This window comes from Coenobita brevimanus, chromosome 11 (assembly GCF_032717465.1).
Source record: "Coenobita brevimanus isolate Jiangsu-jjx chromosome 11, ASM3271746v2, whole genome shotgun sequence".
Taxonomy (NCBI): domain Eukaryota; kingdom Metazoa; phylum Arthropoda; class Malacostraca; order Decapoda; family Coenobitidae; genus Coenobita; species Coenobita brevimanus.
The window spans coordinates 10,505,612-10,527,843 of NC_136964.1; the positions used below are offsets into that span (position 1 = coordinate 10,505,612).

The window sequence follows — 22,232 nt, forward strand, 5'->3', positions numbered from 1 at the left end:
TGTTTTAAAGGAAGGGGCACTAATCCTCCACCAACCCCACTTGACACGTAGGGATGCCAACAGCATCTGGTGTTCGCAGGCGGTCACCCATCCAGGTACTAACCAGACCCAACGTTGCATTTTAATAAAACCAAAATAAATATGAGAGACATTTAATCCACACACATCATCACTATAACAATCATCACCATAACCTTCACTCCCACCAACGAGATGGGGTGAGGCGGGATCCAGTACGGACGGAAATACGAAAGTACGAGAACTACCATACACTATCACACAACATCTCACTCGAAGAACCATCATCACTATCACTTCTATCTATCAATAACCAGACACCTCAATCCTGTAAGGGGCGGCCACAAACAAATGGCCTCCAAGTCGCTCTGTTCCCTACCATATCGCTGCCCTCCCCCAGCTTACACCCCACTCTCTCATACACCTCTATTTCACTGCTCTTCAATTACAGCCCAAATTCACACAAAAACACTGGACAAGGTATGATAAAAACATAAATAAACAAATATATATAACGAAATAAAAACATGAAAATACAAGAACTATCAAACAGCATCACACAATCATCATCATTAGCTTCTCTTCATCCCATATAAGGATGGACTGAGGTAGGATCTGGAAAGCAGAGAGAAAACAAGACAAAGAACTAATCAAAAGTATGCCCAGTGATATGGGCCACAGACTCATTCACACACTACACAAGCCCCTGGAATCCTGATTTAGCCTCACAGACTTAACCATCCATCAAACATTCTATCTATCCTCTCCTTTTCTTTTTCATAAACGACAAGGAAACTGTGGGTTTGCTACATTTGCGCTTACTCAGATTAAAAAATCCTACAAACACATAATGTCCACTAGATTTGGCTGAGGAAGGTATGATCTTGGCTTGGGAAGGATGACCAGGGTTGACTTGGTCCCAGCCGAACTCTATCCTTGCCCTGCCCCTACCCCCTCATCCCACCCCACCCCACTCCTTCCCTATTCCCTACCTTCCTTCCATCTTCCTGTCTTGCTCTGTAAATGACAAGTGAAATTTAGTGGCTTATCTATATATGCAAACTTGGTATTGAAATAAAAAGAAAGGGGGGAGGTGGGCAGAAGTGAACTACCTCAGACTTAAGAAGGAATGATCTCAATATGAAGACAGCAAGTGAGGTCAGCTTGGCTTCAACAGTCCGTCCACCCCCTTCCCTAGCCCCTTTTCCACACCCCCTTTGCCCCCTTTCATCATAAGATCTGGCTAGAACTGAACTAACTTAGGCTCAGAAAGGAAAGATCTTGGTGTGGAGATACCATGTAAGGTTTGTTTGGCCCATGATAAACTCTGTCCCTGCTACACACCTGGCTCCTTAGGCTATGAGATTTAGCTAGAATTGAACCACCTTAGGCTCATGAAGGCAACATTTTGGTGTGGGGAGACCATATAAGGTTGGTCTGGCACTGGAAGTCTGTCCTCGTCTGACCCTTGCACCTACAACCTTTCCTCGTCTCTACTGACCCCTCGGCTTTGAGATTTGGCTAAAACTGAACCACCTTGGGCTTAGGAAGAAAAGATCTCGGTGTGGGGAGGCCAAGTAAGGTAGGTTTGGCCCCTGAAGTCTGTCCTCGCCCTGCTCCTGCCCCAGGCCCTTTCCCTTTTCCCCGCCCCCTCTGGCCTCCTCGCTCCTTCCAAATGGCCGCAGCCGCCGCCCGATTCCGTGATGCCGCATACCTCGAAGCCCTCTCAGGACTGCCACTGACACCTGCACCAGCCTCACCCCCAAAGTTACCTCCTTTCTTGGCTTGCTTTGCTCCCCTAGCCCTTGAGCCGCCAAACCTCCCCCTGCGTCTTCCTCTGAAATTTGCAAAAGTCTGATATCAGAGAGTGGGGAGAGGAGCTCAGGATCAGTGTGTTGTGTGGATGTACTGGAGTGTTGGGAGAAGTAGCTTTATTACGAAATTTGCAAGTTTGGTGGTTTAGGAAAGGGCTGGGGATATGGTATATGGATGAAACATGCACAGTAAAATGACTAGTAAGGAAAGCATGTATGAAAGAATACTAATACAGGCCAATACTAACAAGAGGGGGTAAGTAAAACAGCTGAATATCTAGTGAATGGTGAACAAGATGGCTTTAGAGGTGGTGAAGGATGTGTGGATCAAGTGCAGTGTAGCTAAGAGCAGTACTATGGATATCTGGAACTCTTTACTTCACCTTGGCATAAAACTGTCATCAATTCCCTTGAGCTGTAATAGAAAGTAATGCTAGAATATAGTGCTTGTCAAAAAGGAATACTACAGAAAGGACATACAGCCAAACCATTGTTTTTGTTTTGTTTTCTTCAGCTGCACAGGGGACAAAAATCTGGGCCCGGTAAAGGTGAACAAACTAAAGCCAATACAGCACAGGAGAAAAATCTGGCCAATATACTAAACCTTTAACATATGGTCAGATGTAAGATAATTTGTAAGGAAGGGGTTACCAAGCCTCCTATGCCACTTAATATACAAGCTTCGGTATGATACTCTGTCCAGCCAATATACTGACCCTTTCATGAACCTGCCCCGTCCTCTGCCAGCCCCACCTCTGAAGTACGGGCTCTTGCTGGGCATCGGGGCACTCACTGACCCCAACCAGCCACCCCCGTCAAGCTCAGACTCCCCCTGTGAGCTATCCAACTCCTCATTGTCCACTCGCTCACTAAGGATCACTGCAGGAGGAAATAATATACAATACGATTAAACACAACCATCATTCTTAGCTTGGGAACTCAGCTATAATTTATTATCATTGTGGCAAGTTCCCCTTTCCAGACAGTCTACCATCTGCCTTTCGTGGATATGGAAGTGAATGAAGGGCATTTACGTAACCAGGAAAAGAAGCCACTAAGTTTACATCAATGGCATCACACGAAAGTATCCCTTTCCATCAATACAGGATTGGATAAGAGATCTAGGGGAAAAAAAGAATGGGTGGGTGGAGGAGGGGGTATGGAGAAGAGCCTGGGAGACTAAGAACATCAGAACAGCCACAACAACTAGGAACACAGCCATACATTTCTTGTGAACCCACCAAGTTTCTGTGCAGCATATCTCTGTGTAATGTCCAGCAGGGCTCCACCATACTTGTCAAAGTTGGCTTTGGTCACGTGAGGAATCTTGAGCATCTCTTCCTCACACTCCGGCATCAACTGTGACATCACCCTGGGGACAAAATACAGTTGTTTACATGTATGGATAATCAAGGGGAGAACAAGGAGAGGAAGACCAAAGCTCGTATTCTCATCAGGAAAGGAAGCTCCCAAACAATTCTTCCTTAGCAATTTCTTTTTGGATACTGTAGGTTAATGGACTTTTGTATGTCATTAGAAGGATTTGTACAAGAAGATAACAGTAAGGCATAATAAGCCACACAAACAAGTTAGGAAGAGGTGTTAGGGAGCTTCCTTAGCCATCATCATCCAGACCTCTTTTCCCACCCTAGGGCAGAGAAATAATTAACTGTTGTAAAATGGTTGATAACTGACTTAAGACAAACATCTGTAAAAGTATAGTTGACTTCTTTCACAGCAGCATGTAACCTGATGGAAGTGGGGGGCAGTGGAATGCATTCACTGTGCTCAGGTAACTCATACAAAGTTAATTATAATAAGACTGATAACTGACCTACCTGAGAGCAACTATGATAATAATTTTAGTAAAGCTGATGACTGCTAGGAAGTGAGTGTTGGGGGGATGGGGGGGTATTTCTGTTAAGCTAATAAATCATATATGGTACTTTAGAACTATTTAAATGTAATAAAATGATTGGTAACTGACCTGAGAGCAACCATATTGATGATGTTGGTATAGTTAACGCTCTTCTCTGCCGCGAGTGACTTAACAGTGTCCAGGAGGGCATTGTAGCAGTCTCTCTGAAGCTGCTGCATCTCATCGTCCTCACCCACACTGCTCTGATCCACATCCACACGTGTGGCTGTGTTGTTCTTTTTGTCTTGCATCTCTACTTGAAACTGTTTAAAAAGAAAGAAGTGGAGGGAGTAGCTTTAATGCTCAAATTGAAGGATATATCATACTTTTTATTTGTAAATTATGTAAAAAAAAAAAAAATAAAAAAAAAAAATAAATAAATAATGAATGGAGTGAGAGAGAGAGAGAAAGAGAGAGAGAGAAGGAATGGGTTTAATGCTCAATTTGAAGGATATACCACTTCTTTTTTTTTATGGAAAAAAGAAAAGAAAAAATGAATGGAGTAAGGAGGGAAAAAAAGGCACATCATCATCATCATCATCAATCCCAACTTAACAGAGACTGAAATAAGAAAGCATACAGGAAAAAAGAAAACTGTAATATAATAAAACTTAAAAACCACAAACCTTGGAAAAACTTAGCAAAAAAAAAAGTCATGTTTACAGCTAATTTAAATTATATCAGACATTTCCCACTATCCCTTGTAACCTTGTGTTTTCCTCTCTCTTCACAGTTTTATATAACTTCAAGGAAACTGTTCAAATTGGATGAATTAGATGAAGCCTTCCATAATCCCTTCAGTGCCAAAGGGTTAACACATGAAGGAAGTGTCACAATAACGTGTAAATTGCTAATACTATAGTCCAGACTTATCCAATAATAATGATAAAAACAAACAGATTACAGTGCTTCATCCCCTGCACCTTAAACCAGGGTTAGACATCATCTGCTGCACACTGGTCCCTGGTTGAAGGTGCATAAAAAATAAATAAATAAATATAATAATCCATCTATCCATCATCCAATCCTACGTTGCCCCACGAGGAGCGTAGGAGACAGGGGCTAGGCAAGTTGGTCCTGACACGTAAGATGAGAGTGACCAGCCTCACTCATCCACATGTGGCATTACGTGAGCAATAAACCCCAACCATCCCTTGGATATAAACCTTCACCGGCTCAATCCGATTGGAGCGCCTTAATTACCCACTAAACCACCAGGCAAAATAAAATATAATAAAATAATAAAAATTGGTAAATAAATAAGCAGTGAGATGCAGGGAAGTACGAGGAGGTTTGGGTCCCAGGTAGACTCCACTTGCTCCACCCAGGATACACAGCGCCACCACCTGTAGGCTCCCCTTATGTAAAATAAAGGGTAAGGCAGACACTAACCTTTGAATTAGGGTTAAACAAGAACTGCTGGGCTTTGTTCCCTGGTCTAAGGTATGCAAAGGCCATTTCCTCCGGCCCCGCCACCACCATCTCCTCCAGCAGCAGCCCCGCCAGAACCATCCGCCGAAAGAGTCGCTCTGCATCATTACGTAGCCATGACTTCCCCATGCCATGAAGGGGGTGGCGGTTGTGGCCTGCAAACGTATATACAGAGAGTCTTTATCAGATGCTGCCTTTTTCTGATACACTGCTTTTATTTTACATCATCATCATCATCAACCACATCTCTTTTCCCACCAAACCTTTAGCAATATAATCTAGTAACACCTTTTCCAAATCATTACTGATACTTCCAAACAGTCAGGTTTAGCACAGGATATGTTTTGAGCTCAAGGGGTTGGATAAAGCCACATTAAGCCCTCGATCGCAAGAGGCCTCCCATAAAAGGAAAAAATGTCATCTGGTTAGTAGTCAAAAGAATAACAACATAACTTGGGAGGGTTAATAAAAAGGAATAATAAAAAATCTCAGACCAGTATCCCTCCACTTCACTTACACTCTCCCAGTCAGTCTCTCATTCTCCCTCTACGTGACCAAACCATCTCTGGGTACCTCTAACCTGAAATATACAAATACTAAACAAAATCAATCTCTTACCATTATCCACAATCTTCTTAGCCTCAGATCCCTTGAATACATCTACAAAGTGATTGAGAGTATAGTTGTTTGACCAGCGCCCCCCTGTACACAACTGCTGTACCGCCTGAAGGATTGCACGACACTCCTTAGTCACGTCAACCTGCGTGTATGACGCCTGTGGAGGAAATATGGGGTTAGCTTGGGGTCTGACGAACACGTAAACATAAGCATCGGAACCTTAATCCTGTAGATCTGATACAGTCATATAGAAATAAAAATAAACTAGTTTGGAACTGTGCGAGGTAGGGTTCAGACAGCCAGAAAAAACTGAAACGTGACAAATCAAAGTCTGCCACACTGAATGGGCCAAACTCCCATCCCCTTACCATTAAAGCCCTTGGAATCCTGTCTACACCTCAAAGGCATACACAACAACACTTACAGGCTTCACGACACCAATTAACTCGAGTGAATAATGTATACCTGCGAACTCCAGAGACTTACCATCAATCTGCAATTATCACAGGCTGTTGCACGATCCTGTCTGCAGATCTCTCGGTCAAAGATTTCACCAAAGTAGTTCAGGATCTGGGTACGGCGGCAGTCCATCCTGTTCTCGCAGTACGCCACCATCCGATACAGGTTGTCGTAGTGAGTCTGTTTTGCTTTTATGTTCTCACGGTCCACTGAAATGAACACCTTAGTTACAATTACAGTATCACCACCACCATCTGTTCTCAAAGTGCAATGAAATGGTTGTCTTGGTTACAGTTATTATCACTATCACTACAAGAAACCATTAGGCACACACACACACACACACACACACACACACACATACTCATTCATGCACACACCCTCTACTTACTGTCAATAAGTTTCCTAAGCCTGTGCATATCCTGGTAGCCATAGAAAAGAATACAGTCTGCCAGTTCTCCGTCCCTGCCAGCCCTGCCTGACTCCTGATAGTAGCCCTCAATGCTCATGGGGAGGGAGTAGTGGATCACGAACCGCACATCGGGCTTGTCTATGCCCATTCCAAAGGCTATGGTTGCACACACTACCTAGAAATGGAGGAATCTTAGTTATTAGCCATTTCTCTACTGCACACACTACCTGTAAATGGAGTAATAAATGTTATTATCCATTCATCTGTTAATTTCAATGGCTATTATTGCACACGCTACCTGTAAATGTAAGAATTGTAGTTTTTAATAATCAAAGTCTAGTTGATTACAAGACAGGTTAGCACATGACAGATTAGCCAAGTGGTTCCATAAACTACTTGGAAGGACTTTACTCTAACTGGGGCATTCTGACAAAAAAAAATATATATATATAAATAAATGAATAAATAAATAAAAATCCGGCAAGACCACCAATTAGACAAGGAAAAAAAATAAAAATAAATAAATAAATAAATAAATAAATCATCCTGCTAAAAGAAAAGATACTATTTACTACACCTGTACATACCTTAAATTTGTCGTTGATCCACTGGGTCTGTGTGGACACTCTCTTTGCATCAGTTAATCCAGCATGGTAACTAACAGCCTGAAATAGGATAGCTGACAGTTAAGAGGGAAGTTGTAAATCATTATATAAATACAGGTTTGAATTTGGCATTGTTAGTTTGTTTTTATTTTTTCTTTGAGGGAACAATCCAGTTGGGTTCTGCCCTTTGGTTCCTTTTTTTTTCCCCAGAAGATAAACAGAGGAAGGAAAAACAAATAAAAAAAATAATCCATACACCAGATTACAGGTGTCCTCCACTCATATAAGAAAAAAAAATAATAATAATAATAATAATAGTAAAAAAAAAAATCTCTAACAGTGAACTTTAACTGCAGTAGGCTAAAGTCTGGGGTGGCCACAAACAAATCGCCTCCAAGTCGCCCTGTCCCCCACCATTTCACTGCCCTGCTCCCAACTCACACCCCCCTCTCTCATATACCTCTCCACCCCATCCCTCCATCTCATCCTCGGCCTCCCCCTCCCTCTTCCCCCCTCCACCTCACTCACATACACTCTCTTCGTCAGTCTTTCACCCTTCATCCTCTCCACATGGCCAAATAAATAAATATAATAAAATAATATCCTACCTTAATCCCAGCCTTGCAGAGATCACTAGCAAGGGTGTCACATTCCTTCCTGGAGAGGCAGTAAACAATGCCGGACTGGTTCCTGTACTTGCAGTTGATGAGGCCGGCTATTTCCGTGCTGATCTTCTTGCCTTTCTTCGGCACTACCTCGTACCTTAGGTTGGTGCGGTTGAAACTGCTCAGAAACCTGGGATGAAAAGGGGGTGAGGTGTGTTAGTGAAATCATCATCATCGCTATTATCATTCTCACCATCATCACCACTATTATCATTTTCACCATCATCATCATCATCACTATTATCATTTTCACTATCATCACCATTATCATTTTCACTATCATCACTATTATCATTATCACTATCATCATCACTTTTATCATTGTCACTCATCATCATCATCATTTCCATCATTACTGGCAACACTGTTATTATCATATACAGTATATGTGTTCAAATAGGGACAAATGTTAGCCTACTATTACACTGCAACTACCTGTACTTCACACTTCACTCATGTCTAACAATATTCCCCGATGCACCTCATCAAAGAGAATTATCCAAGGGCAGGGAAAACACGGATAAACCCCACCTACCACTTAGGGTCCTTAAGTCCCAGCTGGTGTAGGATGTCGACCCTGACGCGAGGTGTGGCAGTTGCGGTGAGGGCAATGACTGGAACGCCAGGGAACTTTTGACGCAGAACATTAAGTTTCTTGTAGTCTGGTCTGAGGAAACCATAAAACTGTCATAATCACAACCAACAACAACGACAAACCAAATCTCTTTTCCTGAAAAAACTCTAATTTGATCATGGAAAATCATTAACCCTATCAGTCCTATGACCTATGTAAACTTTTATTCTTGTGATCACCTATTAATTTGATTCACCTAAGGAAAGGCTTTTTGAACTGAAGGGGTTATATGCAGCCTTCAATACCCACGTTGGATAAAATCATTCAATAAATCATATGGTGGTGGGGTGGTTCGTTTAAGGTCATCCCCTCCATGATTAAGGCACCTGGTTTTATAATATTTAACCAAGAAAGAACTATAAGGGCTGACTATCTATACCTGAAGTCATGTCCCCACTGTGACACACAATGCGCTTCATCTATAACAAATCTGGCCAGTTTGTGTCGCTTATACAGGTTCTCCAGCAGCTCACAGCACCTGGCACTGGCACTGACTTTTTCTGGTGTGATGTATAGAAGTTTCAAACCTGTGAACGAAGATAAATAATGCAAGTTTCAAACCAGTCAATGAAGAAAATAGTTTTTGAAGTTGAACAACCTTTAAAGGATGAGTACCTCTTTCATTTCATGGATGTCTTTTTTAATTACATTCTTGATATTCAGAAGCAGATGCAACCAGCTAATCCTGGATGAGGATACGAGATGCTATCCAAACTTTTCCAGACTAATGCTATATAAAACTGAACAATAACCGTAGTTTTTTTTGGCTGCCATCACCCTCAAGTACTTCCTTTGCACACTGATACACCAGTCCCAGCACTTCCTCCATTGCTGGAATGCTCCCTGGAAGTCCTTTTCGACAAGAGTGTCAAACACATTATGGAAGACTGCATTGCACACAATCACCTACGCCAACAACACAACACACACTCTTTGAGAGCTCTGTGGGAAAGCCCGGTCTCGGCCATGGCCTTCCTAAGGGACTCGGGGCTGTTCGGCCAGACTGCCTAGGGAACAACTACTACTACTACACTGATGGTTAATCCTTTTAGATGTCCTAAATGGTATCAAGCCAATGCCCTTTCAGCTTGATCTTCATTTTTGTGAATAGAAAGAAGTCACAGGGGGCCAAATCCAGCAAGCAAGGAGGGTGGGGGACAACAGCATGTTGTTCTTGGCCAAAAACTGCTGGGTGTCGAGCGCACAGTGAGCTGGGGCGTTGTCACAGTGAAGCAGCCAGTTGTTGTCTTGCCAAAGGTCGGGGCGTCACCTTCTCACAGTCGCTGCGAAACATCACAGTTGAAGTTGGAATTGATAGTTTGGCCACCTGGGAAGAATTCTTTGTGCACAATCCCCCTGACATCAAAGAAAACAATCAGCATGCTCTTGACATTGCTTTTCATCTGTTTGGCCTTTTGGGGTCTTGGTGAGGCTGTCTGACAAAAAGATTGCTCACCAAACACTTGTTGAATCACTGTCAGGGTCTCTGTTGCATTTTTCCCAAGATTCGCACAAAATTTAACACAAATTCACTGTACATTCTTCATACCCATCTCGACAGAGAACATGTGCACGACAGCAGACAAACAAACGTCACTAATCCCCATATCCGCCTAGCTCCACACCGCATGGCACACCGACTCACAATGCATATTAGTACTGCCACCTAGAGATGCATCACGCTACTACAACCCATTTAGGAGTCGCGATCCCAGTCTGGAAAATTTTGGATAGCACCTCATATTCAGCTGAGAGTAAGTCATAGCAGCCTGAGTGTTAAAACTGGTAAAATCAAATCTATTAAAGTCACTCCAACTCTTGTGTTCTACTTTGGGCAACAACACATTATTATAGCTAGGAATGGGTACCAGGAGTCTGAGTATTAACGTATTTCATTCTCTTTCTCACTTACTTATATCTCGTCTCATCAACTCCGTGCGTATGGCGTTTTCCTCTGCCATACTGATATCCCCTGACATGTGGCTGGCGGGAATCTGAAAAGTGCATCATCAGTGACATCATACAGACGCCATCACATACACTGTCATCAATCTTCATCATCATATCACTCTACTGTATTACCCACAAATAATGGTGACAAGAACTATCCATAACCACATTATTCAAAACAAAACAAAAAATGAAAAAAATAAAAAAAATAAAAAGTAATAATAATAATAATAATAATAATAATAATAAAAAAATAAATGGTAAAAAAAAAAAATATACACACACACAAAGATAAATATAATTAGATACAAATAATACTATAGCTCATTCAATTTAACCAGGTGGAAAGTTTTGTACCTTTGCTGTTTTTGCCTGTAATTCAATGAGGTTAAAGAATACTACAGCTCTCCATCCTTTCCATAGCACTTCTTTGTGGCTAGCATCAGGTTCCGGAATTAATCTTTTGCTATAGCTCAGCATTCAAGACAGGGAAAGATGACAGTTTTATGCCTAGTTAAAGTGAAGAGTAAAGTAAATTAAAGCGAATAAAGGAAGATAAATGAACTATACAATGCTATATAAAACCTCAAACAACAGGAGGTAAACTTACATCAAGAGAGGCCAGCTTCTGTACTTGGTCTTGTATGAGGGACCTCAGGGGAGAGATTACGATGGTCACTCCTTCTGTCACACATGCTGGTAACTGAGAAAATTATCATCAACAGGAGACGTTATGCTGCGATGAATAAAGTCCGGTCTATCTGCCTACCTATCCATCTATTTATCTATCCACCTGTCTATCTACCCACCTATCTATACACTGGAGGGGGGGAGGGAGCAAACAAATCACCTCAATGGATGAGGAAAGGATGACATGAAGGCAATTTATTCATGGTGGGGATAGAGGCTTTATAGAAAAAAAAAAAAAATCTATCAAGAAAAACACCACTGGTATACAAACATCATCGTCATAACCACCATCACATCATTATCATTCTGTCCCATATTTCTACCTAAGGCTGGGAAGTAGCAGCATCCATAAACAAAGTGGGAAAGCCATCAACAGCATGCTTAGCGAAGTAGGTCACATAATCATTCAAAGCTCTTAAAAATCTCACCTCCACTGTAAAAGCAAGAATCTCCCTTACATTTTCATTCTTTTTCAACATCAGCAACAATATCATCATCACCATTATCATCATCCTCATCCCAATTCCCATATATAATCTATCTATCTATAGCCCAACGCCCTAATCCCACAAAGGGTGGCCTCCCATATATAAAAATTAGGTAAATAATAATCAAGACCCATCATCATCATCAACACTACCACCCTAACCCTACTCCCACCTTAGATATAAGGTACATTAAAAGAGAGAGAGAGAGAGAGAGAGAAAAAAAAAAAAATCTCAATCCTACCAACCCACCTGATAACAAAGACTCTTGCCGCCCCCAGTTGGCATCAAAACAAAGCAGTCTTTCCCCAGCAGTGCCGCATTGATTACTTCCTTCTGGTTCTCTCGGAAACGACGCAAACCAAACTGCTGGTAAAAGATCTGTGGACAGGAAACAGTGTCGGCTCAATAGAAAAGGCATGAGTGTTCGATTTACAGTAAACCAACAGGCATCATCGTCTATATTTCCTTCACAACACAACCCACCTTAAGCATCTCTTTCGTATGGGGGTAGTTCATGCCGCTAAACTCTCCCGTCACCCCATCGTTGCGTACGTTGCCATGGAAACGACCAGTATGGCTGCCCTTCACCACCTTGGGGGTACTAGATATCTGACTTGAGCCCTTGGTTGGGGTCTTGTACAGCACTCGGTTGTAGCTAATTTCACGTTTACTGCTGTTGCTGGAAGAGGAAAAATGTAGTAGTAGTAGTAGTACCACCACGACCAGCAGCATTAATAGTAGTAGTGGTAGCAGTTGTAATCCCTGGCATATCTTAATGTGCACCCAATGGACTCCAGACCAAATGTGCCCTTCTGTAGGCCACCATCCTTCTGTCCAGACATAAGGGGGACACCGAGGGACAATTGTATAACCGGACAGCTCCACCACCCAGTCATATCAGAGCCACAACTTGGTGTCTCTCTCCAGCACCAATGTTTGTTATTATGTTAGGCACTTACGCTCAAAATCGGACTGAGCCTGTGTCGGTTTCTATCCAAAGGGTGGTTAATAGCTGGTAATTCACTTATATGGGGAGAGGAGGTTGCCATATCTCAAAAACCAATCCCTTCCAAAATCAAACAAGTAACATATATGGAAGAAGGGAAAAAATGTACACTTATCAATAAGATGAGGATGAGCTGAAACAAGAAAGTTACCAGAAATAAATACTACAAACAGACTAACTAACTGGCTAGCTCACTGACTGACTAATCTTACAAGTGACTGTCTGGGTAACAACACAAACACTTACCTGCGACCACCTGCCAGGGGTACAAACTCGTTAATGTCATCATCAGGGCCGGGACCATCCCACTGATTGTTTGCTGATGTCTTTGTTCCCATACCAAGGTTCTGGTTGGCCATAACCTCACTGTCACCCTAGAAATATAGACAGACAGCTATGCAGAAAAACAGAGATAGACAGACAGATAGATTCACAGGAGATAGACACAGATAGATATATAAGAGATAGACAGACAGATAGAAATATAAACAAACGGACACTGCTTGATAATCACCCAAAACCAAATATTTCTTTATAGATGCACCTCACACACCATATCCTTAGGTCATCAAAGATATATACAGACAGATACAATACATACACAGGCAGACAGAGGGAGACCAACAGATAGATATACAGAAAGACAGAAAAGAGGGAGACCAACATAGAAAACATTCATTCATTCATTCATTGCCAGACGCCTTGTATCCCAAACGGGGTGGCCAAGGGCTCAGAGTTAATTGTTTTACAGGGAGGGGCACTAATCCTCCACCAACCCCACTTGACACGTAGGAAGAACATTATGCCAACAGCATCTGGTGTTCCCAGGCGGTCACCCATCCAAGTACTAACCAACATACAGATAATAAATTTTACACACCCTAATGTTTCTCCATAGATGCATTCTCCCTGTACCTATCAGAGTTACATACAATTCTCCAAACACTTTCTTCATTTCTTTTCCTGATATAACTCACCTGCTTTTCTTCTCCATCAATATCGTCGAAAAAGTTGTCATCCATGTCGAAGTCCACTGATTCACAAGATTGATCAGCTGCGCCTGTTTTGTGTGAAGGACCCGCCACACCTGAAAGAGAGGAAGAGTGTGCTACAGCCTCTAACTCATTGAATCCAGGCTGTCCTTGCTTGTTAATTCTTGCTGATATAGCCCATTCACCTTAACTGGGCTCAAACTTGTCCTTCTGCAGCTTACTTCTGGGAGTGGAGTGGCAGAGAGACAATGCTATAGCTCTACATTCATCCCACAACACTTCTTCATGACTATCACCATATTCCAGTACTAACCTCTTGCTACAGCTTAGCAGTGAAGGAGAGATGACAATTTTGGGCCAAGCTGAAGTGAAGAGAGTATACCAGATGGATTTTTTCAACAAGCCCTAGTGTTTGATGTTAAATATTTCATTTTATTCTTGTCATTTTCAGACAATTTTATTCAGCTTACGACAGAATATTCAAAATGGGAAGGTTAGATCTAGCATTCAAGTACCCTTTCCCTCACTGAAGTCTTTCCTATGTTGAGCAAAGCCATTAAGAGACAGCAATAATACAATAAACAAAACATTATCGAACTGACGTAGTAAATAAAGGCCTATCCTACTGAACAGGTTTTTACTGCTACATCTAACCCCTCCTGTTCAAAGTCTATAGAACTGTGAACAAGACTGTCTTGACAAAAATAAAATGAAAAAGACATCCAGGGGTGGTGGTCAAGAGGTCGGAGGAATGACCTTCTGCCTGAAAGAACGTGTTTGATTCCAGGCTGCAGCAGGGCAGTTTATTAGAATTTTTTTATTTTAGCCAGGGATGGAGGGCAAATACAATGGACCAAATACAAATACAAATATAAATACACTAATTTGTCGAGAGGCAAATACAAATATTGATTTTACTGTGCAGTATTTGCAAATTACAAATACAAATACATATTTGGCCAAATCCCTGATTCTAACCAGGCTTAAAATTTTCATCTCTCCATCTTGACTGCTGAGTTGTAACAATATGGTACTGCAGATTAACACTAATGATGCTAGTCACAAAGAAGTGCTATGGAAAGGATGTAGAGCTGTAGTATTGTCATTTTCTAGCCCTTGAGTATATGCAATAAGCCACAAATGGGCAAAAATCTAGCTCAAGTTAGCAAAAAATGAAAGGGGCACAAAATTTCTGTAAATCTCCCACAAGACCCACTGACATGTCAAAAAACTCCCACTAATACCATCACACCAGCATGTATTTCATATGGACTGTGGCCACTAATGCCAAAATTGTGATATGCAAAGATATGAGACACATAAGAGGACTGCTGGGCCTTAGACAGTGGAAAATAAACATTCAGTACCTTTAATAGTTGAATTCTCAGTCGGCCTATGAGAGGATGCAGACCCCATAACTGAACTTCCATCGTTTAACTTCCGTCTCTTGGCATCGATGCTTGAGAATCGACTTGTGGAAGGAGTAGATGTGGCCGGTTCCGACACACAACCCAGGGAAGTGTCTGAGAACATTATATCATCGAAACTATCACCACAGGGTATGCTCTGTCTCTTTACCTTCGTCTCTGTTGTGTTTAACTGAGTTTCACTGGCAGTATTTTGTCTCCGTACCTTTGTTTCTGATAAGGAGTTTGCCTGCATGCTACTAACAGCACCAGTATTTTGTTTCCCTGCACCACTATCACTGTTTTCATTTACTTTTTTGATGTCATCATTTTTGTCCATTCTACTAGCATCACTGTTTAGGTCTAATTTCTTACCACCGTTTCTGTTTAGTTTCCTGAACATAAATGTAGATGGGGTGGTGACAGAGGGCTGGTCATTTTTCAGCTCACTGGGGGATGAAAGATTAGTGAATGAAGTGTCTGTTTTACTCTCCCTCTGCACTGAATGACCATCAGAGGGTAACTCAGCATTCAACCCATTCTGTACTCTCTGGTAACCTAGTGTACATGAATCAGCACTTAAGTCCTTTTGTGCTGAGTGACTATATGAAGGCAACTCAGCACTTCTCCAGTCCTTCTGCGCTGACTGGCTATACGAAGGTAGGTCAGCATTCCCCAACTCCTGCGCTGAGTGACTATAAGAAGGTAACTCAGAATTCCTTAACTCCTTCTGTACTGGATGGCTACTCAGACGCAACACCGCCTCCCCTAGACTCTCCCTCTGTACCCCAACCCTCCTAGGATGACCATAATGCCTATCGTTTGGACTCAGGCACAAAGATGGGTCATTCCCCTCGAGATAGGATGTGTTGCTACTCTTACTCCTGACTTCCGACTCCTTGCTTAACAGTTTGGTGATCTTCTTGTATGCATTAACGACTTTAAGGTGTTTGATGTAGTCGTAGTCAGGTATCTTCTGGATTATGTCGCTGGGTATGCTCATGAACAACTGTGCCATGGTGCCAAATAGTGATGATTTCAGGGATTTCAAGATGTCAAAGTCATCTTCCTCTAAGTCAGCCACCTGTAAATGTAAGAGCATAAAGAAAAAATTTATCACTGTCCAAACCCCATTTCTAACTAAAAAGCCTAACCCTGTCCTCAATTATCAAGCTGCCCTTCCCCCAACTCACACCACCCTCCCCTCATTCATATACCTCTCCTCATCTTTGGTTTCCCTCTCCACCTCATTCAAATACTCTTAGCCAATCTCTCATTCTCCATCACTCAATATAATTATCTTTTAAATATACTTCATTTACTTGACACATTTGCAAACACTTAGAGAACCACAATCATACACCTCTTACCCTGAGAACTGGATGCTTCAGAATGTAATCAACTGTGAGCCCATCCTGAACTGAGCCTGGAGAGGTGAAGCTGGCGGCTGCAGGAGAGCACTTGTCACTCAAAACACTCACTGAGGACGAGGTGGTATTTGCAACACTTTCTTGGGGTGTAACTTTATCTTGCTTTGTGGCACTGTCTTGAGCCATAACACTATCTTCTTTACCATCACTATCTTGCCGTCTGGCACCCTCTTCCAATTTAGCATTATCCGTTACATTATTGTCAATATTAACATTATCTTTTATTCTTTCATCATTAGAAGACTTTGAATCCAGTTTCTTATCCATCACAGAGGAAGGGGGTTCCTGTTTCACTGGCAGTGTTGGGAGTTTAAAAGTTTCACGTGACCCTGCCTCACCTTCCTCTGTTTCAGACTTCAACGTTCTATCACTTTCATTTCTAGCACTCAATCTTTCACTTTCAACCTCCCTTGCTGTTCTAAGTACTTTATTTTCACTGATTAATTTCTCACTTTCAGCCTTTTCCATTCCAGAAGGTTTATTTTTAACTACTGAGGTCTCTGTCTTCTCTTCATGCGACAAAGAATCGGTCTGGTCTGGAATTTCAGGTTTGACTTGAGATGCATGCCTATATGGGGGTTGAAATGGTTGAGTACTTTGCAATGTTGCTGTTGTGGGTGCCTGTGATGGACTGACACTTGGCTTCACTGTTACCAGCTTTGGCTTTGCAACAGGGGTGATACTGCCTGGGGAGGGGGGATACATAAATAAATAAAAGTAATAAAATTTAGTAATCATCTCTCTCTCTCAACAGCATTATGAGAGAGAGAGAGAGAGAGAGAGAGTTATACAGTAATATTTAGTAATCACCATCACCACCACCACTGCCATGTGCATTATCATCAAACAAACACTACTGTGAGAGGTGAGTGTCCAGTTATACGACTATTCCTCAATTAGGCTACCTTCGCTATCCCCAAATGTAGGAAGGTGGAATTCAGATGAACCTAAATTCCATGACACCACACCACCACCACCACCACCACCACCTCTACCACATCCAATAGCATCCGTACCTGTTGTATTGTTAGGCGTGTGTTCCCGTAAAGGTGTGAGGAAGTTGTTAAGCACCTGAGTGTTGTAGGTCAGGATGGGTGGAGATAATGGAGCACTTTCTATGTAGTCCGCATCACCCTGACAGTGCAGAAAACAGCATCAAGCAAAAAACAGCATCATCATCTTATTTCATATTGTTTCCTTTCCACCCCATCATCATCTTATTTCACAATGTTTCCCTTCCATCCCATCATCACTGTCCATTACCATTATCTGATGGAATTTGGGAAAGAGGGAGGGGGAGGCCGAGGATGAGATGGAGGGATGGGGTGGAGAGGTATATGAGAGAGGGGGGTGTGAGCTGGGAGCAGGGGAGTGAAATGGCGGGGGACAGGGCGACTTGGAGGCGATTTGTTTGTGGCCACCCCAAACAGGATTGAGGCATCTGGCAATAGATAGATAGAATTAGGCCATTCTCACAACATGAACACTATCCTGTGGTTGCAAGGAGTTCATTAAGCCTTAGTTACCTGGCAGGAATGAGATCCCTTGCCCACTAGTCAAATCCATCCTTCAATCTTACACTCTGCCAACAACTTAGCTAGGAGGGCTTATGGATTTTTGCAGGTTAAATGTCTATCTATCTATAGCCTGACACCCTAATCCCACAAGGGGTGGCCGCAGACAAAACGCCCCCAAGTCACTCTGTCGCCCACCAATTGACTACCCTCTCCCCAACACACTCCCCCCTCCTCCTAAATGTACTATGGTAATTAGAAAAAAATACCTAAGTGGTCAATGATACTCCACAGGTAATGAGAAATTGAGTTCTAATGCTGTGTTGCAGCAGCCACTCCTAAGCTAAATAAAATCATGTGTCAGTGACTAGACTAAAAACACTAACTGAACAGTAGTCGTCATATGGTCAACTCACTAAGACAACAAATTTAATACTTTTTCCTTGCTGCTGTTAGACAAGTTGACTCATCTACGAGGAAACATTTCACAGCAAAAGGGTTAACTGAGATTTTTAATATCTTCACTAAATGACAATGATCCTAAACTGAATAAAACCACCTCATGTCAACCATCCATCATCCAATCCTTTACTAACCAAAGAGGTGCTGGGGCCAAAGTCTACCTACTCAATCTATACATTTTGAGTGATAGACTAGTTACGGTACTTGTCTCTGAATAACATTATGTAAGCAATAAACTGTCAGACTTCACCCTTATGGACCACACTCAATTAGAGCACCTTAAACTAATCAACCAAGCATAAAACATAATAAATAAAGATATAACTCTGCTGAAGATGCCTGGTGGTCTAGTGGGCCAAGGCACTCCAATTAAATGGGACTAATAATGGTTCACACCAAAGTTGTGGTTTACTGCTCACATGGTGCCACTCAAGGGCAGGCAAAGCTGGTCATCCTCACCTTAAATGTCAGGAATATGCAGCCTAGCCCTGTGTCCCTATGATCCTGATGGGGAAGAAAAAGAAGTTAAGATGGACAGACAGACAACTCAAATACAGTATGACATTACCTGAGTATCCAGTGACTCAAAGAAATCATGTGCCTGTGTGAGAAGAGGAGTGGCTTGTGTCTGGGGTGGGCGGGGTTGTGGGGATACAGCTGTGATGCTGAGATTCGGTGTACCCTTACCCTTGCTGCCACTATCACCCTTACTGCTCACCAACTCCTCTCTACTGGTCTGCTTATCAATGAGCTTGGATTTCAATGGAGGAGTGCTGTCTAAGAAGAAGTCATCCTCCTCTGGCTGCTAGTGGGAAAACAATAATTCCATCATCATTATAATCACTCCTATTATCACCAAAATTACTGTATGGCCATAAGGAACCTGCCAAGCCTACACCACAACCCCTGTACAACAACCATGTCTCTCTCACCTGTGCGGGCTTCACTGGGGAGTCATCTTCTATGGTGTTGTCCAAGTCAGAGTCATCATCGGAGATTATGATGGCGTGGGATCTCTTCCGACGCACCACAATCGGCTCATCATCAATCTCACCCTTACTTGGGTCTTCCTTGGTGCTCGGCATGGTGTCTTTACCCTTCCCTGCATCAAAATAATCATCATCACAGCCATAGTTTCTTTACCTTTACTTACACCATTAATCACCATCACCATCATCATTTTATCCATAATTCTCTATTAAGAGATTAGATGAAGAAGGATCCAGAAACACAGAACAAGCACAAAGTAAGAGAACTATCATCATCATCACAATTCTAATTCCCTACTTAAAGATGGGGTACAAAAGTAGATCTACCATCACCACCACCACCATCATTGTATCCCTAATGCCCCACTGAAAGATGGGGTAAAGATCCACAAATAGGGACTGGATAACCACATACCACTACTGCACACAGATCACCAAATGGCATACCTAGTGAGATGTGCCACAATATCATTCACACATCACCTTAAAGACTTCAGAATCCTGGCTCTACCAAGATAAACTATGTACACAATTCCATTACATTTTTCTTTACTATTATGCTGCACTTGCTGTACAACTCTCAATCATTACATCAGCTGATATCAAACTGACCATAACAACTCACTGAAAAAATCTCATTGTGTCCTTCCTCAATTCCCATTCATTGCTTTCTTACACACTTAGATACACTCACAAGAAGGATCACCAAATGACTGTACTCGTGGATGAATGTTTCCTGCCTATGAGTAATGACTGTGTGGCCTAATTACCAAGCATATAGCCACAATTCACTCCCACGGTACAGTAGTGCACCAGGCATCTCACAATGAACAGATCTTGAATGTGGCTCTATTTTATCTTGTTTTTCTTGGAGGGAACAATCTTGCAGGCTTCTGGCCTTTGGTTCCTCCTTTTTTACATTAAACAAACAAACAAACACACACACACACACATAAAGACTGATAGCAGCCACCCATCTATTGTACTACCTAGGTTAAACTTACAGAATCCAGAAATGACAAAATAACAGGATCCATAAACAACAAAATACAGTACAGTACTAGGATCCACAAACAGAAGGAAATCAACATGAGTAGGAAAACTCTACGATCAACAAACTTAAAATCATGCAGCTGAATTTACCATTTCCCAAAGAAGTGTCGAGATCAAAATCACACAAGTCTTCAAGATCATTGTCCAAGAGAACAAATTCAGCCGAGCTCCTGCTTTTGCGTCCTGCATCTATCGTCTGAGGTAGACTAAAAACAAAATATAGCTGATTAACTTCAAATATTCACCATAATCACCACCTTATTTCCTACTGAAGCCTACATTAAATAAAAAAATAAATAAAAATAAAACTTGTTAACTTAAAATAATCACTACCATCATTGCCCAAACAACTTTTTACTGTACACTAAATATAATAAAAACAACGCAGGCAGTAAAGCAAAACCAGACAACCTAATGAAAACTGGTTCAGATGTTTTTGGCTGGTAGTATCTGCTTGGCAAATAGTTATACTGTACTATTCTATCTATCTATAGCCAGAAGCCATAATCCCATAATGGGTGGTCGTTTGTCCTTGAGATGGTTGTTTTACATGGAGGGGCACTAACCCTCAACCCACTTGCTGACACACAGTGAACACGTATGGGTTGGCTATGAGGTTACCACCCACCGTTGTAAATGGACTGTTCGTGAAAGTATAAAAATAATAATAAAGTAAACCCTCAATACAATGAACTCTTTTATAGCGAACTTCGGCTACAATGACCCACCATTTCCAGAGCAAACTTCTGACGGATATAGCAACCTTTCGTCGCTATATCCAGCAGAAGTTCACTCCCTGGCATTGTAAGTGTACTGTAACAGTACTACATTACATTATAGGCACTGTATTTATACGTACAACTTCATACAGGATGGTATTTACTGTACATGTACTGTATAACTGCATAACCTATTGAATTCTCCATGTGAAACTTCAGAGTAAGCTGTGGTTGAGCACGAAAGAACAAACGACTCCATGGATATAGCGACCTTGTGTCGGTAATCCCTCGGTTAATAACGACCATCGGATATAACAAACTTTTGGATATAACGACCCACCCCTCCCCCCAATTAGTTCATTATATCGAGGGTTTACTGTACCAAAAATACTAAACAAAATAATAAATAGAGTATTAGCAACAATTCATGCACTAAAACACATACACACAATACAAGCAGCAAAACAAACTAACACAGTGGCAACAGGTTTAGATGTGTTTTTCGGCGGTGGTATCTGGCATTTGGACTGCGAGGCTGGGAAAAAGTCTGCCACGCTGGTCTGGCGCGGCAACCGACCCTTGGCGCCGCGACGGAACATTCTTGAAATCCCTTACATCTGGAACAGAAATCGTGCATCATCAGCATCACCATATTCAGTTGTCATCAATATTGTCTGACAAAGGTTAGGTTAGGTTCGGTTCGGTTAGGATGTCTGATCGAGTTAGGTTAGGTTAAATGAAGTTAGGTTTGGTTAGGCTGGGTCTGTGTTAAGATGGGTTAAGTTAGGTTAGGATGTGATTGAAGATATTAGCCATTGAAGCCTTGGACTCTGTTACACAAAAGGACCACAATATGCAAGTGGGTAAAAAATAAAAAACATCACAGGGGAGGGAAGATAAAATTATAGTTTCACCTAAAAACACATTAACAAGACTCCGTGCCATTTTTTCTGTATTTT

The 22,232-nt window shown here is 41.9% G+C and overlaps 1 protein-coding gene across 1 annotated transcript; it reads right to left on the reverse strand.

The window, feature by feature from the left end:
* Nucleotides 1-1,539: 1,539 nt before the first annotated feature.
* Nucleotides 1,540-16,530, reverse strand: LOC145411013 (recQ-like DNA helicase Blm). The gene is made up of 20 exons (XM_080281079.1): nucleotides 16,477-16,530; nucleotides 15,068-16,190; nucleotides 13,686-13,795; nucleotides 12,955-13,082; nucleotides 12,186-12,381; nucleotides 11,952-12,080; nucleotides 11,135-11,227; nucleotides 10,487-10,568; nucleotides 8,954-9,101; nucleotides 8,476-8,607; nucleotides 7,884-8,070; nucleotides 7,258-7,335; nucleotides 6,650-6,845; nucleotides 6,286-6,467; nucleotides 5,800-5,956; nucleotides 5,143-5,336; nucleotides 3,820-4,013; nucleotides 3,074-3,204; nucleotides 2,549-2,711; nucleotides 1,540-1,855 (listed from the first exon to the last, which is right to left on the reverse strand). The coding sequence occupies exons 2-20, from the start codon at nucleotides 16,122-16,124 to the stop codon at nucleotides 1,540-1,542; spliced, it is 3,873 nt and encodes a 1,290-aa protein (XP_080137205.1). The 5' UTR covers nucleotides 16,125-16,190; nucleotides 16,477-16,530.
* Between the last annotated feature and the right edge of the window lie 5,702 nt (nucleotides 16,531-22,232).

What these genes read in the sequence shown, in the direction of transcription:
- LOC145411013 (XM_080281079.1), bottom strand. Translation starts at nt 16,124, where the DNA reads ATGGCACAGTTGTTCATGAGCATACCCAGCGACATAATCCAGAAGATA. An exon ending in TTGATGGAGAAGAAAAGCAG is followed by an intron (nt 13,083 to 13,685) that starts GTGAGTTATATC and finishes CTATATTTCTAG; the next exon opens with GGTGACAGTGAGGTTATGGC. An exon ending in GGATCAACGACAAATTTAAG is followed by an intron (nt 6,846 to 7,257) that starts GTATGTACAGGT and finishes CTCCATTTCTAG; the next exon opens with GTAGTGTGTGCAACCATAGC.